This window comes from Condylostylus longicornis, unplaced genomic scaffold, assembly GCF_029603195.1.
Source record: "Condylostylus longicornis isolate FDR11 unplaced genomic scaffold, ASM2960319v2 ptg000077l, whole genome shotgun sequence".
NCBI lineage: Eukaryota > Metazoa > Arthropoda > Insecta > Diptera > Dolichopodidae > Condylostylus > Condylostylus longicornis.
In genome coordinates this window covers 4,250,771-4,264,977 of record NW_026578045.1, presented here as the reverse complement: position 1 = coordinate 4,264,977, position 14,207 = coordinate 4,250,771, and the positions used below count along the sequence as shown (strand labels likewise).

The 14,207-nt window shown below is 23.0% G+C and overlaps 1 protein-coding gene across 5 annotated transcripts in view; it reads left to right on the top strand.

Annotated features, from left to right (window-relative positions):
* Positions 1–1,620: 1,620 nt before the first annotated feature.
* The window catches only part of LOC129612889 (PDZ and LIM domain protein 4), a 72,132-nt gene continuing 59,545 nt past the window's right edge, over positions 1,621–14,207 (top strand). Inside the window, exon 1 of one of the 5 annotated variants that reach the window (XM_055526704.1) lies at positions 1,621–1,873. In XM_055526704.1, coding sequence (XP_055382679.1) covers positions 1,727–1,873 — 147 coding nt within the window. In that variant the 5' untranslated portion in view covers positions 1,621–1,726. The remainder of the gene's footprint in view (positions 1,874–14,207) is intronic. The other 4 variants (XM_055526700.1, XM_055526703.1, XM_055526698.1 and 1 more) reach the window with 4 other exon arrangements.

Below are 14,207 nucleotides of genomic sequence, written 5' to 3'. Positions count from 1 at the left end.
AAGAAGAAGAAGAGTGAAAAAAATTATTTAGAATGCATTCATTTTTACTCATATTAAATGTGTGCATGTGTTTGTGTATGCAATTACGTCTATATGATGTTGTCCAAATTTTTAAATAATTGTGATTTGTGATCGCATATTGCATTATAAAAAATTTTTTTTTTTATTATTTTAGTGTTTTTGTAGTGTTGCATATTAACAGAAACAAAAATCCCCGGTTTTTTTTCTTCTCTTTTTGAGAAAAATATTGAGAGAAATGAGGAAAAAAATATTATGAATTAAAAAATTTATTTTTTTTTCGAAAAATTTATACAAAATGTCAAATTATTAATAAATATAATTTAATTTCAAAAATTTTATAATTTAAAATTTTAATATCAAAAATTTTCAATATTTTCTTAAATACAATTTACGCGTCATCACCAGAATAAAAATTTTGCACTCAAAAATTTTTATTATTGTGGTCAGCCATATAATATTTATTTTACTGCTATAACAGCAATATTAAATTAAAAATTTTGAGTATTTCTCTTATTCGGGAGGTTATCATTTATTGCTAAGCGACATAACCACAATTAAAATAATTGTAATATTCTACAATGAGAATTTGTTTTTTTTGTTTTTATGAGTGAATTTTAGGTTCTCATAATAAACAGTTTTTTATATTTTAAAAATTTATTTTTGTTTCTATATTTTTTTTTTTAAATTTTATATTGTATTTAATGAGAAAATATAAAAAAATGAAAAAAAAAAAATTGATCTAAATTTTTTTTTTAATTATTTTTAAATAAATTCTCGTATATACGCACATAAATAATGTTGCTACAAACTTAAAAACAATAAAAAATTTAAAAAATTTTGCAAAATTTTTATAAAATTTATTTTGTGTATAGCTAAGAGTGAATGCAATTTTTCTATTTAATTTTGTATTTTTTTTTTTACGCCTGTTTTGAGAATTTGTTATTTTATGAAATGTGTGTGTTGGTGGTGATACATAATAAAAATGTATAACAGTTGATTGTGTTGCCTACAAGTGAATTGCCTATAAAAAAAAATTTTTTTTTTTTTATATAAGTGCAAATTCAAATAATTTTTAAATTACAAAACAAAAAAAATAAAGCAAAAATAATTCTTAATATAAATTTTAGAAAAATTTCTAGGAAAAAAAAATTTAATTTATTTCATTTTATTGCTATTTTTTTTTTTTTATTATGTGTACTTTTTGTATAATTTCAACTACTTATTATAAATAATATCGGATTAGTGTGTACATTCAATTTCATTCAAAAATAATAATTTGGGATTAAAAAACTAAAATAAATTATTAAAATCTTTAATGCCGAAATCTAAAATAATGTTTGTTAATTTGTTTACTCAAAATTCATAAAATTCATAAAATAATTATATAAACTTTTATTTTTGTGAATTTCAGAAAAAAAAAAAATAAAATAGAAAAGTGGAGCACAAAAATATCGAATAAAAGAAACATTTTTTTTTTTTCAGTGTAAAATAATAAATTAAAATTTCGAAAATTTTTTTTTTGATTTATTACTCTACCTTAGATTTATAAGTCTTAGAGAAGGAAAAAATAATAAAATTTTTTTAGAGCAAAATTTAAAAATTTAATTCCGAAATAGCTACTAAATTTTTTTATTTTGTTTTGTTTTATGAAATTAAATTTTAAATTTTTAATTTGAGTGCAGTTTGCAAATTGAAACGTGCAAAAATGAATGAAAAAGAATATCAAATTTTATATAAAGATAGGCCAGCATTTTGGAAATTCGATGAAGGCAATTCAAATGATAAACATTTATTTAATTTTAAAAAAATTGATGATAAATATAAAAATAGAAGAGTACGTTTTAGAGATCAGGTGAGTAAGAGAATTTTTTTGTTTTTCTTTTTTCTAACTTATGAACATTGCATTTTGCTTAAATATACCGGAACTTCAATTATGTAATAATACAATTTTTAATATAATATAGCAATATATAACCACAATTTTGAATAATATACATACGAGTACATATGTATAATTATGTAATACAATAGAAATTTTGTTATAATATTTAAATGTCGAGGGCTTTGAATTTTACGTATCTAAATATTAATATAGATTTTTGTAAGGTAATGTAGTTTAATACAAATTAATTTACTAATTATAACCGGAAAAATACCAATCGTATTGAAACTATTTTATTATATGCAATCATTTACTGAAAAAGAGATTTGATTTTCTTCTTACTACAGTAAAACCCAGTTAAATTTGCAATTAAAAATATATCAGTAAATTTGAACAGATATAGGGGTATTTTAGAAGAAATACCTTTGTTTTACAACTATATTTAAAATGAAAGCTATCACTTAATCTCATTACCGAATAAGAAGCAAAATATTACCGAATTATATTTTGACATCTTTGCCCAATAAAGACTTCAATATGTCAACTGAAACATTAAAAATTTGACATTAAGAAAAGTCAAAATATGAACATAACAGATATAACTGAAAATTTCTTGATTTTTGACAAAAAAAAAATTTTTTTGGTGTTAATTATTTTTTGTCTTGCTGGTAATACTAAATATAGTACACATACTCGTATGACACTTGTATGATTAATGCGAATTACCCTATTGTAAAAATATGCTTTTATTATATAATTATATATTATATATATTATATATCATAAATATATATTATATAATTTTTTGCATATATTTAGGGGTCATAGAAAAATTCGAGATTTCAAAATGTAAGTCTTTGAAAAGGGCTATGCTGCTAAACCGCACTTTTTTGAGTTATTTTTAATTTTTTAGTAATATTTTTTTGTTAATTTTCTATAGTAGAAAATCATTTACATAAATTCGAAAAATAAATAAACCTAGTGCTCAAAAATACTATGAAAAATTATTGCATATTTAAATTTTATATGCTGTATAAACTTGACATAATATAACAATTAAAAAAACTCATACAATTCACATTCATATTATTATTATAATTAAAAGTCTTTATTCTATTTAAAATTTTAAAAGGGTCATAAAGTTTGTGATTCTAATTTAGTTAATATATATATATATATATAATGATCCAATGTTAATTAATTTTAAACACTATTTGCACGTACATTATAAATATTTAATATATTTGAGTATATTAAAATAAAATATAAAATAAAATATTATATTTTATTTGAAAATAATATGCTTTAAAATAAAATTTCTAGTTCATAAAATATATATTTAATTGCATCCTCCTAATTGTATATTTATAATGATATATATAACATATTGTTATATATTATGTAATACAATATAATAAAGGGATTTTATTTTAATATAGAAGAAAAATAAGAAAAAAGTAATATTTTTCATAAACAAAAAATTTTGTTAAATATTCTTAGATATTAAAATATTTAGGTTAACTATAATTAATTACAATATAAAATGAGAAATAAAGATTACATTTTAAAATATATTGGCAGTACTATACTATACTATTATAATTTGTTGCTACACATGAGCGCAAATAGCAGCATTAAATAAAATTAAAAAATTAATGATACCATTTTTAAAATGACAAAAATAAAAAACAATTAAATGAAGTATTAAGAAAATTATATAAAAATATTATTAAAAATTATTTAACAATTTAATTTTCATTCACATAAATTTATAATAAAAATTTGGGTCTTCACGGATAATTCACAATTGCAATGTTCTTATAATAAATCAATAAATTTTTCTGAAAATTGATTAAAATTAAAAAATTATTAAAATAATAGATTTTTGATTAAATATTTTTATGTATATAGCAATTGTTAAGTTAACGATCAAATATTTTATCTTGTTTCATAAAAATTCTAACAGAATGCGTCTTCGGACTTAAAATCCAAAAAAATTGTATTAAAATTTTTATTAATTAAAAATTCTTAACTACAATAATATTTATCGTTTTGCATTTCAAGAAGATTAACCGGTGTTTTTGAAGATATAACGTATGTCCAATATTTTACATGTTTCAGTAAAAGCAAATTAATTCCCTTCCTAAAACGATCTAATTTAAAATTTTGAATTAAAAACGCAATTCTGCTGATCGCCGATTTAAAATAATAATTTGTAATCTGCTGATATCACTATTCTCATGTGTTTTCATCTAATTAAAAATTACGATATACAAGTAGTACGTAAATCTTCTTCCTTTTTTAATTAATAAAATAAAAATTCAATCATTTACTGTTTTTAGCTTTTAAGTTTTGAATGAAATTTTTCAGGCTGTTTGCTTTTTTGAGACCACATTGTGTACTTCCACTGATTTTACTCATTATCATGTTATTTATACCGTAAAAAATATTTTGAAGAAAATTTCTCTTTTTAAATTGTGAATCATATTTAGTTTTATACTAAAAAAACTAATCATCGTGAATAAGTCAGTACGCGCAAAGTTCATTTTGAATATTTCTATTTTTAAATATTATTTAAACATATGATGTACTCAGAGTATATTTTTTATAGGTGATTCATGATTGGAAATCAGGTGATTTTACTCACGTATAGAAAATTTAAACTTTCACTACATTGTTTGTATACATTTCCTATATATTGAAATAAATAAATTAATAATAATATTTGCATTGTTTTTAATAATATGCATTCGAGTACTGTATCATATTAGTTCGCCTAATTCAAAAATTTTTTAAAGGAATTTGTATTTGAAAAAATTAAATAATGAAATTAAAACTTCAGTTTGTGTTTCTTGTTCTACAATTAAGGGTGATTGCAAGAATTACAGTGGCCATATAAAAAAATTAATTATAAAATAACTGTTCAATTCCATCCAAAAAATTGGGAGTAATTCAAATAAAATTCTTGTTAACTGAATTAGAAGAACTTCAAGGAACTTTAAATTTTCTATTGTTTCAAAATAAGTTCCTTATATTTAATATGTAATTTTAGTGTTAAACGTGACTGTATAGCAATACTGGGGCTCATTTTACAAAAACTTTGTTTTTAAATAAAACAACACTTACGAAAGCAATTATCAACGCTTAAAGTAGCCTTAAAAACTCTTTCTGTATGAATTGAAAATTTTAAAAATTATTTTTGTAATTAAAATAAGGGTTTCACTTAAACCTCGTTAAGAGTTGTCTTAAAATTAGAAAAGCTCGCCCTTTCGTGTGGTGCATATTTTTCGTATTGAATCTGTTCAAAGGAAATTTTTGAGTTTTGCTTTGAAAAGTTTGAGCTGGTATGATCCTTTTAGATTGCCGTCGTATTAAGCTAGATTGATGTAGATCGATTTACAGTTCTTGAGGCGCGTAACTATTTTAGCGACAACCCTACGCCCATAGTTAGCTTATCCAACAGCTCGCGTCGGGGGCCATTGTGGCTCCTTCTTTTTTGGGGAAAGTTTCTATTAGGGATAACGTAAGGTATCTTAGATCTGTTAAATTGTACAATGTTCGCTATTACTCTACTGATTATGGTAGAAATGAGCCAGTCACTAGAATGTTGCATCCTGTTATTTCTAATTCTTTGATATTTGAATTTCTAAGACTCTTAGATCTAGACCTTCGTGTAATTTAAATTTGTAATAATATTTTTATTTGTTGTTGTGTTTCTTGCTCGTCTTTACTTATCTATATTATCTATTTTGTTTTTTTTTCTCTCTTTTCTTGCTTGGTAGTTGGTATGTTGCCATTCTTTATGTTTTTTGTTGTTTTTTAATTTACTTCCCTTTTTTCTCTTTCCTCTTTTAACCTACATATTCCTGTCTTTTTCTCTCTCTTTCCCATAAATGTTGACGCTGTTTCTTGCTAACTGATAGTTGTTTAGTTCCGACTAAATAATGTTTTTTTTAAGTGCTCAATTCATGACCTAAGCAACGGACGTCTGATACAAAAAGCGTAAAATTGTTAGAAAATTCATGGAACTGAAAAGATGATTTGGCTATATTTAGTAAAGGTTTCCCTTCTTATTCATGTTCTAATTATTCAAATCCAACTATAAAACATTCAAAAATATTACAGCTTTTAAATCGTTGTTGTTTTTCTTTTTATTTGTTTTTAGAATAAATACTTAATAATTCATAAATCATAGGAGGAAATCAACAATATATAAAATAAATTTCTTGTAAAATTTCTTAATAATATTTTTTTTTTCTTGATTTTTGCAATAATTCAAATAATAAATTCATCTGTTTTTCTGGCCAAAATGTTTTTTTTTCTTTTTTAAAACCATTTTAATAAATAAAAATACATGCATACTTATACAAAAATGAAAAATTTTATTGTGAAAAATCTACTATAATTTATTTTATAAAATATTATCAGAAAATTATAAGAGCAAGAACAAAAAAAAAAATAAATAATAAATAATAAATATTTTAAAGTTTATTTTTTCTCTATTTTTGGATTCAAAAATTTTTTTTTTTTTCTTTTCCGATTTTTCTTTGTTAAAACTTTTCATTTTTAATTGCTTTGATGTATAATTGTTTTAAAAGAAGAAAATTGTAAAATACAGACAGAAAAAATATTCTTAACTTCTTGAAAACGAGAAGATCTCATACTTGTATAATGCACACATTCACAATACTTGAATTATATGAGCTATGATTTAAATTGGAAATAATTTTCCATTTCAACGGGCCAAGGTTATAAAATCGATAAATTTGATGTCATGATTTTTGAAAAAAAATATTTTTTTTTAATAAAATTTATTATGAAAGGTGCTTGAATAAGAAAATCATATCAATTAATTTATTTATGAAGTTTTTATAAGAATATTTTCCATTTTTTTTTTTTTTGATTTATTATATTGTTGCAAAAATTAATAATGTCACCATTAAAAAATTTTTCATTTAATTGAAAATAAAATAAACATAACCTTAAAAGTATGAATTTTTTTTTTGTGTCAATGATCCGTCTGGAATCTATTTTTTTTTTTTTTCTTGATAATTATTAAAAAATTTTCGGAAAAGAAAAATAAGAGCAAAAAGCATAAAAATAATTGTAATTGATTTGATTTCGCCTGTGCGTATGCAATTAAGTTCATTTGTAAATAAATTTAATATACAACAAAAGATTTTTGTCCGCCCTTATCATGTTTTCTTTATTTATGAAATTTTTTATTTTTAAACAAAAATAATTAAAAAAAGAAATTGTTTTCTTTTAGTTTTCGAAAATATTATAACAGAAAAAATAAACTTATCTACCTAATGCCTCTAATAGTATAACTGTAACGTACTCAACCACAATCGAATAAATCAACAACTGCTAATGATGAATTAGGTAATCTTCGAATTTTATCTTAAATTTAAGTGTATTTTGAGTGTATACCAATATTAAGTTTTTTTTTCAGTTACAATTTGCTTAATTTTCCACACCTAATTCGCAAGTTACGATTGTAAAAATACAACTGTTCTGTTGTAAAAATTCTATTTTTAGAAAATACCCTTATATTCTGCTCAAAAATTGTAGCGATCAAGTTTTCTAGTTTCATTAAAAGTATTCAATTTCACTTCAAGAATTTCTTTTAAATTGAGACATAATATTGCCAAATAATATCTAGAATTTTTTTGAAAAATTTTAGTTTAGTCCGGCTTACTGTAACAGGATGAGTTATAGGGGTAGACTATAAAATAAGTTTTTAGTTTTTTTTTTTACTAAAATCACACCCATTAACACCCTGTAATATTATGAAAGACGAAAATTTTTTCTAAGAATTGAAAGTAAAGGCAGCCTCTCATTAACCAGTCACCCACATTGAATAATGAAAAAATTATTAAAGTTTTCAGAATTTGGATTATTGGTCGGATAGGAGGCGGGGGGGCGTAGACCCATTACAACGAAATTTTATGCAATATTATCGTGTATAGAAATATTCATAACATCTTTCTTGTCTTTTAATTATAAATTCGTTTCCAGGGCGACAGGGATGATACGATAAAAAACCTATGTTCGAAACCTTTCGAAAAAGCTCTCCCAATTGAGTTATTACAATTTTTATTATAATTTTGCCGAAAAGAAAAAAAGCAAAGTCAAGAAGATTCAACTGAAATTTACATAAGAGCATTAAAAAATCCTGTTTCTCCCATCAACTCTACAATTTAATATGAGTGGAGTTTTAAATAATTTAAACATATTTCTTATTGACAATATTTGATTGCCTGAATCTGAAATCCATTTTTTCCATAATGATAATGCCATAACCAATAAAAAAATTATAAACACGAAAAAACAACTATGAAAATGAGGGCAAAAAATGGGATTCTTCTGATATAATTAAACAAATATTAACATTTCATTAAAAAAGAATTAAAATTTTAAAACAAATTACCAATAATTTACAAATAATAATCTAATTATCTGACCATTGGTGCAGTGGTTATGGCACCGGTCCTTTAACCGAAGGGTCTCGGGTTCAAACCCCGGTCAGGTCACTATAAAAATTATATTCAATATTATTATAACTTAATATACAATACTAATAAAAATATTATATACAAGTAATTTTCCAATATTCCTAATATTCGATATTAAAAAAAACTAAGAAAAATAAATAGTAAATATTAATAACCTCAAATAATTAATATATAAAAAAATAAAAACTACGGCAGGCTAGTCACCTACCTAATTAAACCCTACGACGCTATGAAACTAGTGCATGAGAAATCATGCACTAGCCCTATGCTCCTTCTAGGAGTGAACAAAGGAAAAAAAAAAAAAAAAGTCTAATTATGTAAACTAATTATAAAATTTAAAAAAAAAATAAAATAAATAGAGATTAAAAACTTTTGCTAAATTAAACTATTATAACAAATTATTTTTTGTATTTTATTATTTTGTGTATACAATGGGAATGTTAAGAAAATATTGTGCTTAATTCATAATGTGCAAGAAAAAATAGTTGCTCTACTTATGCAATAATTCTGTGATTATAAATCTATTACAAAATTTTTATAATTTTGAATAAACTTTTTAAAGAACTACTTGTTGATTTTAAAGTTCTTACATCAAAGTGCCTAAATTAACTCTCGGTAAACTGCAGTTATTTTCTGATTCCTAATACATAATAGTGATTCTTGATACATAGTTAAAACAATTAAAAATGTTTCAGTTGGTATAAACTTACCGAATTGTAACTTGTACCATGAATTAACACTTATTGTTATATATCAAGTACTCGAACCAGTCAGACTTCTCTATAGAAACTACACGAATATGACTTGATAATTGGACACACCACAGCCAAATTTCACGAATTTAATTTTATTATTTTTCCTAATATACAAAATTAGCATTTTGAAATTATATGGCAGCTACCCGAACCAGTGCTGCCATTCCATCAAATTTTCACAGTTATATGTGACTGAAATTGGTAACTAAACGAATATCCCAAATAATTAAAATTTCTTTTTGAAGTTTTGTGGCAGCTATCCGAACATGTCAAATTATTTCAACACAACTTCTGGAATATATGTCACCTGAAATTGGACATATGACTGTTAGGTTTCATGAATCTAACTTTATTAGTTTTCCAAATATATAGAACTACCATTTAGAGTTGGAGAGACAACGAAGGTACAGGGTATAAAAATATATTTTTACTTCAGCACTAAACTGTAATATTTTACACTATACATTGCAAATTTACATCTATTATAACAAAAACTACATAATTTTCAATACAAATTTTCTTTGAATAGAATAATATGTAATTTTAACTATAACAGAATACCACTAAATAACTTTTGTACTAAACTATCCTCTTATAATCCCCATACTCCTATCATATTATAATTATCTTAATTTTTTTCAAATATTTAAAGCTGCAAATTGTAATAAACTCGAAACTTACCATTGTTGCTATTATACAACTAACTGAAACTATAATATTGCTAAAATTTACACTTCTTTTACTATAAAAATTCAAATGTTTTCCAATATCGCCTTAATTTCAATATACGAGTATAAAGCAATATAATCATTATTGTTATAAGTATTTGAATTGTCAATATACAAATTATGACAAATTATTGCTCTAATTTCACTACACCAAAAATTTAATTCATTATTATATTTAATCCCGCACATATATAATTATCATACGAGTGATTATTATAAGTGTATTTATTCAAAATACACCCAACACATACAATAATTAATTATTATTGCTAAAAATAAAATAAAAATCATAATATAAAAATTTTGGCAGAATTATTTTTGTCAACCTACTTTTTAAATTAATCAAATTTTAATTATAATTAATTAAAAACATTTTATGATTGAAAATTTTCATAACACCTTGTAAAAGACTAATTTTTTGCTTCTTTAATTTGCAAAATAAAAATATAGAAAAAAAAAAAGAGCATATTGTAAACATTTCAATTTCCGTTCAAAATTAAAATTAGAGCACGCGTTATAATTTTTGAAAAATTAAATTTGAATGGCGAAAATAAAAAAAAAAAATAGAAAATGAATTAAATAGAAAATTGAGAGAAAAAAAAAATTAAATTGAGTATTTGAATTGTGCATTTTATATTTTTATTGTTGATATTGGATTTTTTGTTTTCATTATTAGGATATGACGATAAAATCTAAAATTGATTTATTTAACAAATTTATAAAAAATAAAAGGCTAATGGAAAAACAATTTACGATATTTTGTTTTTTAAGTTTTTAGGTAATTAAAAATTTTTATTGATATTGCAAAAATTACAGAAAAACCAATATTTAAGGAACTATGTTTGAAGACCTACTTTTATCTTTTGAAAATAAGGGAGGAAAACGAGAAAATTAGGATGAAAACTTCACGAAATAAACTGTAAATGGAACGTCCATTTTCAAAATTTTTTGAATTTATTCCTGCCGAAGTTTATTACGAAAAAAATTTTTGTCCAAAATTTTGCTTTATAATTTTTCATCAAACAAAAAAAAAACTATATCTAATTTTGCTATTTGAACACAAAAAATTGATTCAACTTATAAAATTTTTAAAAAAAATTCGGAATACAAATTCATAAAGTGTTTGTATAATAAAATTAAATTCGAAATTAGATTTAATTGAATAAGACTAACAGGTGTAACATTATAAATGTATTGTATTGTTAATAAATCCTAGGATAAACGTGTGAATAACATAATTGTTATTGTTAGGTTTTTACAACAATTGATTTAATAGAAGTATACGAATTTGACTCTATTATGATGTCATTTAGCAGACCTTTACCCTACAATGAGGTAATAGCAATTGAAAGGCGTTAATAAGTAAAGGTGTTGACAAATATAAAGTGAATATAAATTTACTTTTACATTATTTCTAATTATGGGTATTTAAAGAGCTCTAATATCGAAAATAATTTGTAAATTTGAAAAATTTATATATTGTAAATTTATTCAAAATTCGATTTTTAACAAAAATATTTCTTAAATTTTTGATTTATTTACTCATTTAAATTGTGAAATGAAAGAAAAATATTATAATTGTATATAAAGTTTTAACTAATGAACATTAGTACAATCAACAAGTAAGTTTGGTCTTTTTAAGTAAATTTTAAATAAATGCAGTAATTCTTAAATAATATTACTATTGCAAAATAATGAAAATCACTTAAAGACAATCTTAGTTTCGTACAATTTAAGTGCTATTTGAAAATCACTTCAAAGCAATCTTGGTTTCGTACAATTTAAAAGCTATTTGAAAATCACTTCAAAGCAATCTTGGTTTCGTACAATTTAAGTGCTATTTGAAAATCACTTCAAAGCAATCTTGGTTTCGTACAATTTAAGTGCTATTTGAAAATCACTTCAAAGCAATCTTGGTTTCGTACAATTTAAGTGCTACAAAGAATTTTTAAAATGTTATTGAAGAATGTTCAAACCTCATTAAATTTTCAAATTAATTCAGAGCTCAACAATCAGTTGTCTATGAATTAGTGTGCACAAGTATGCACCTCTCACCTGCATATTAGACACGTTTATTGAAATTATACCCGTATTACATTATTTATATTGTTATACATTTAATTTTTCTCATAAAATTTATTTTCTCTATTATTAATATTTTTACTAACTTTACTTCATATACAACTAATAATAAAAACAAATTGATTTTGACAACATTAATATGAAAAATATTCATTTTAAAAATTAAAATGGTAAAAAGAACAAAAATATGAATAATGTATGCATAAAAGTTGTAAAAGCACTCAAACAAATTTGAAATTTTTATGCCAAATTTCCATTTTACACAGAAAGAAAAAAAAAAGCAAATTTTTTTTTTTTTCATAAATTTTCACTTTTCCTAAAATATTTTATTTGTGTACAGAGAATGAATGGCCTTCAAGTATAAAACAAATAAACAAACAAACAAAAAAATGTAGGGGAAAAAAATATTCAAAAAACAAAAAACCCGGCACATTTTTATAAAACATAAAAATTTCGATTTAATTCAGTAGATCAAGAATTAAAAATAATAAAAAAAATTTTATTTCCTCTTATATTTTTTTTTTTGGATAATTATTTAAAATACACGCATAATTAACACACACCACATACAATCACATAATCCGTATAACATAATTATATTTATATTTGCATACACACACATATGTCATTTAAATTTAAAATGTAGAATAAATTAAAATTAAAATAAAAAAAATAATTTTTTTTTTTTTTAAATTTATTTTACAAATTAATAGTGTAGGTGTTCGATTTGTGCGGTATAAGTTAGCCAGTCAAACGGTAAGAGCAAAAAATAAATAAAATAAGTTGAAAAGTTTATAAATCATAATAAATATGTCATTTCGCTCGTGCCTGCCAATAGCGCCATATTTTTTCACCACGTCTTTTTTTTTTTTAATGTCAATGGACTTGTTTACACATACATTGGCACCTATACTTTAAATATTAATAGTTGGTATAGTGAAAAATCAAAAAAATAACAATTTTCCAAAATTAAATAGTGAGCATAAAATTTAAATTAAAATACTATAATAAATATTTTTTATTTTGTGTAATTTAAATTATTTTGATATTTTGTCCTGTCAGTCAATTACGGTAAAATTTATTGTCTTATAAATGACGATACTTCATCGTAATAACGTGATTCTTCTATATAGTCAAATTATTCAAATTAGTCAAATGACAGAACATTAAATTCTGGCATTTCCTTCGGCTTCAGCTCACCAAATTTAATTTTGTTTTCATATACCTCAGATACGAGTATTTTATGTGAATTTGTACAATTTTAAAGTATCATACAAAATATGAATAAAATAAAGAAATGTGTATGTTTATTCAAGGCGTTGGTCTAATAGCAACAAAGTGTTGAATACAAACATCAAATTATTAATTTAGCACCCAATTTTTAAAATATTTGTGAGAAAAGTAGCTCAGGTAGTATTGCCAGTTAATTTTGTTTTATATCTAGTCTCTGAACAAATTGCAGTATTGCAGCTATCTCCGGTCGTGAGACTTCAACCAAGAGGTCACAATTACAACACGCCTCCCAAAACATCTCAGTTGTAAGCGAGCCATTGCCTTGCATTCACACAATAAATGTTCGGCTGTTTCGTCCTCTCCCGCTCAGAAATGACAAACATCGCTTTCAAGTTTGCCCATTCTCATCAAATGGATCATCGTGAGGTAATATCCAGTAAGTACACCCGCTAATAGCTTCAAGTTTGGACTACAAAGTGTGACCAATACTCGTCCCTCTATCCTAAGGGAGATATAACTTTTGTTAGAACAAGAAAATCCCGCGAAATTATTAAAATTATTAGACCCTAACCTGTTCCTTATAGTACGCACTAATATAATAAGATAATATTATTTGAGCCTAGTATTTATTTTACAGTAAATATTGTTATAGTAACTTTTCGTGTACCACAAGCAGTTGATGTACTTTGCTTATCGATGGATCCGATTTTAAATAATAATCATAATAATCTGTTTCATTTTATTTATTCTGATTGTATAGAAATATAATTGAAAATCTTTGCAAATAAGGGAATAAGTTTATTGAAATTTATTTTTTTGAAACTATTCAAATAAAAATCAACTACACTGTATAGGCAATTTTAAATGCTGTGCTATATTTAACCTTACATTCTTTTGTTTATTTTAATAGTTTTTCACTTTCAGTGAATATTTCAAGGTAAAAATTCAAATAAATATACTATATGTACATAATCTATGTTAAGAATTT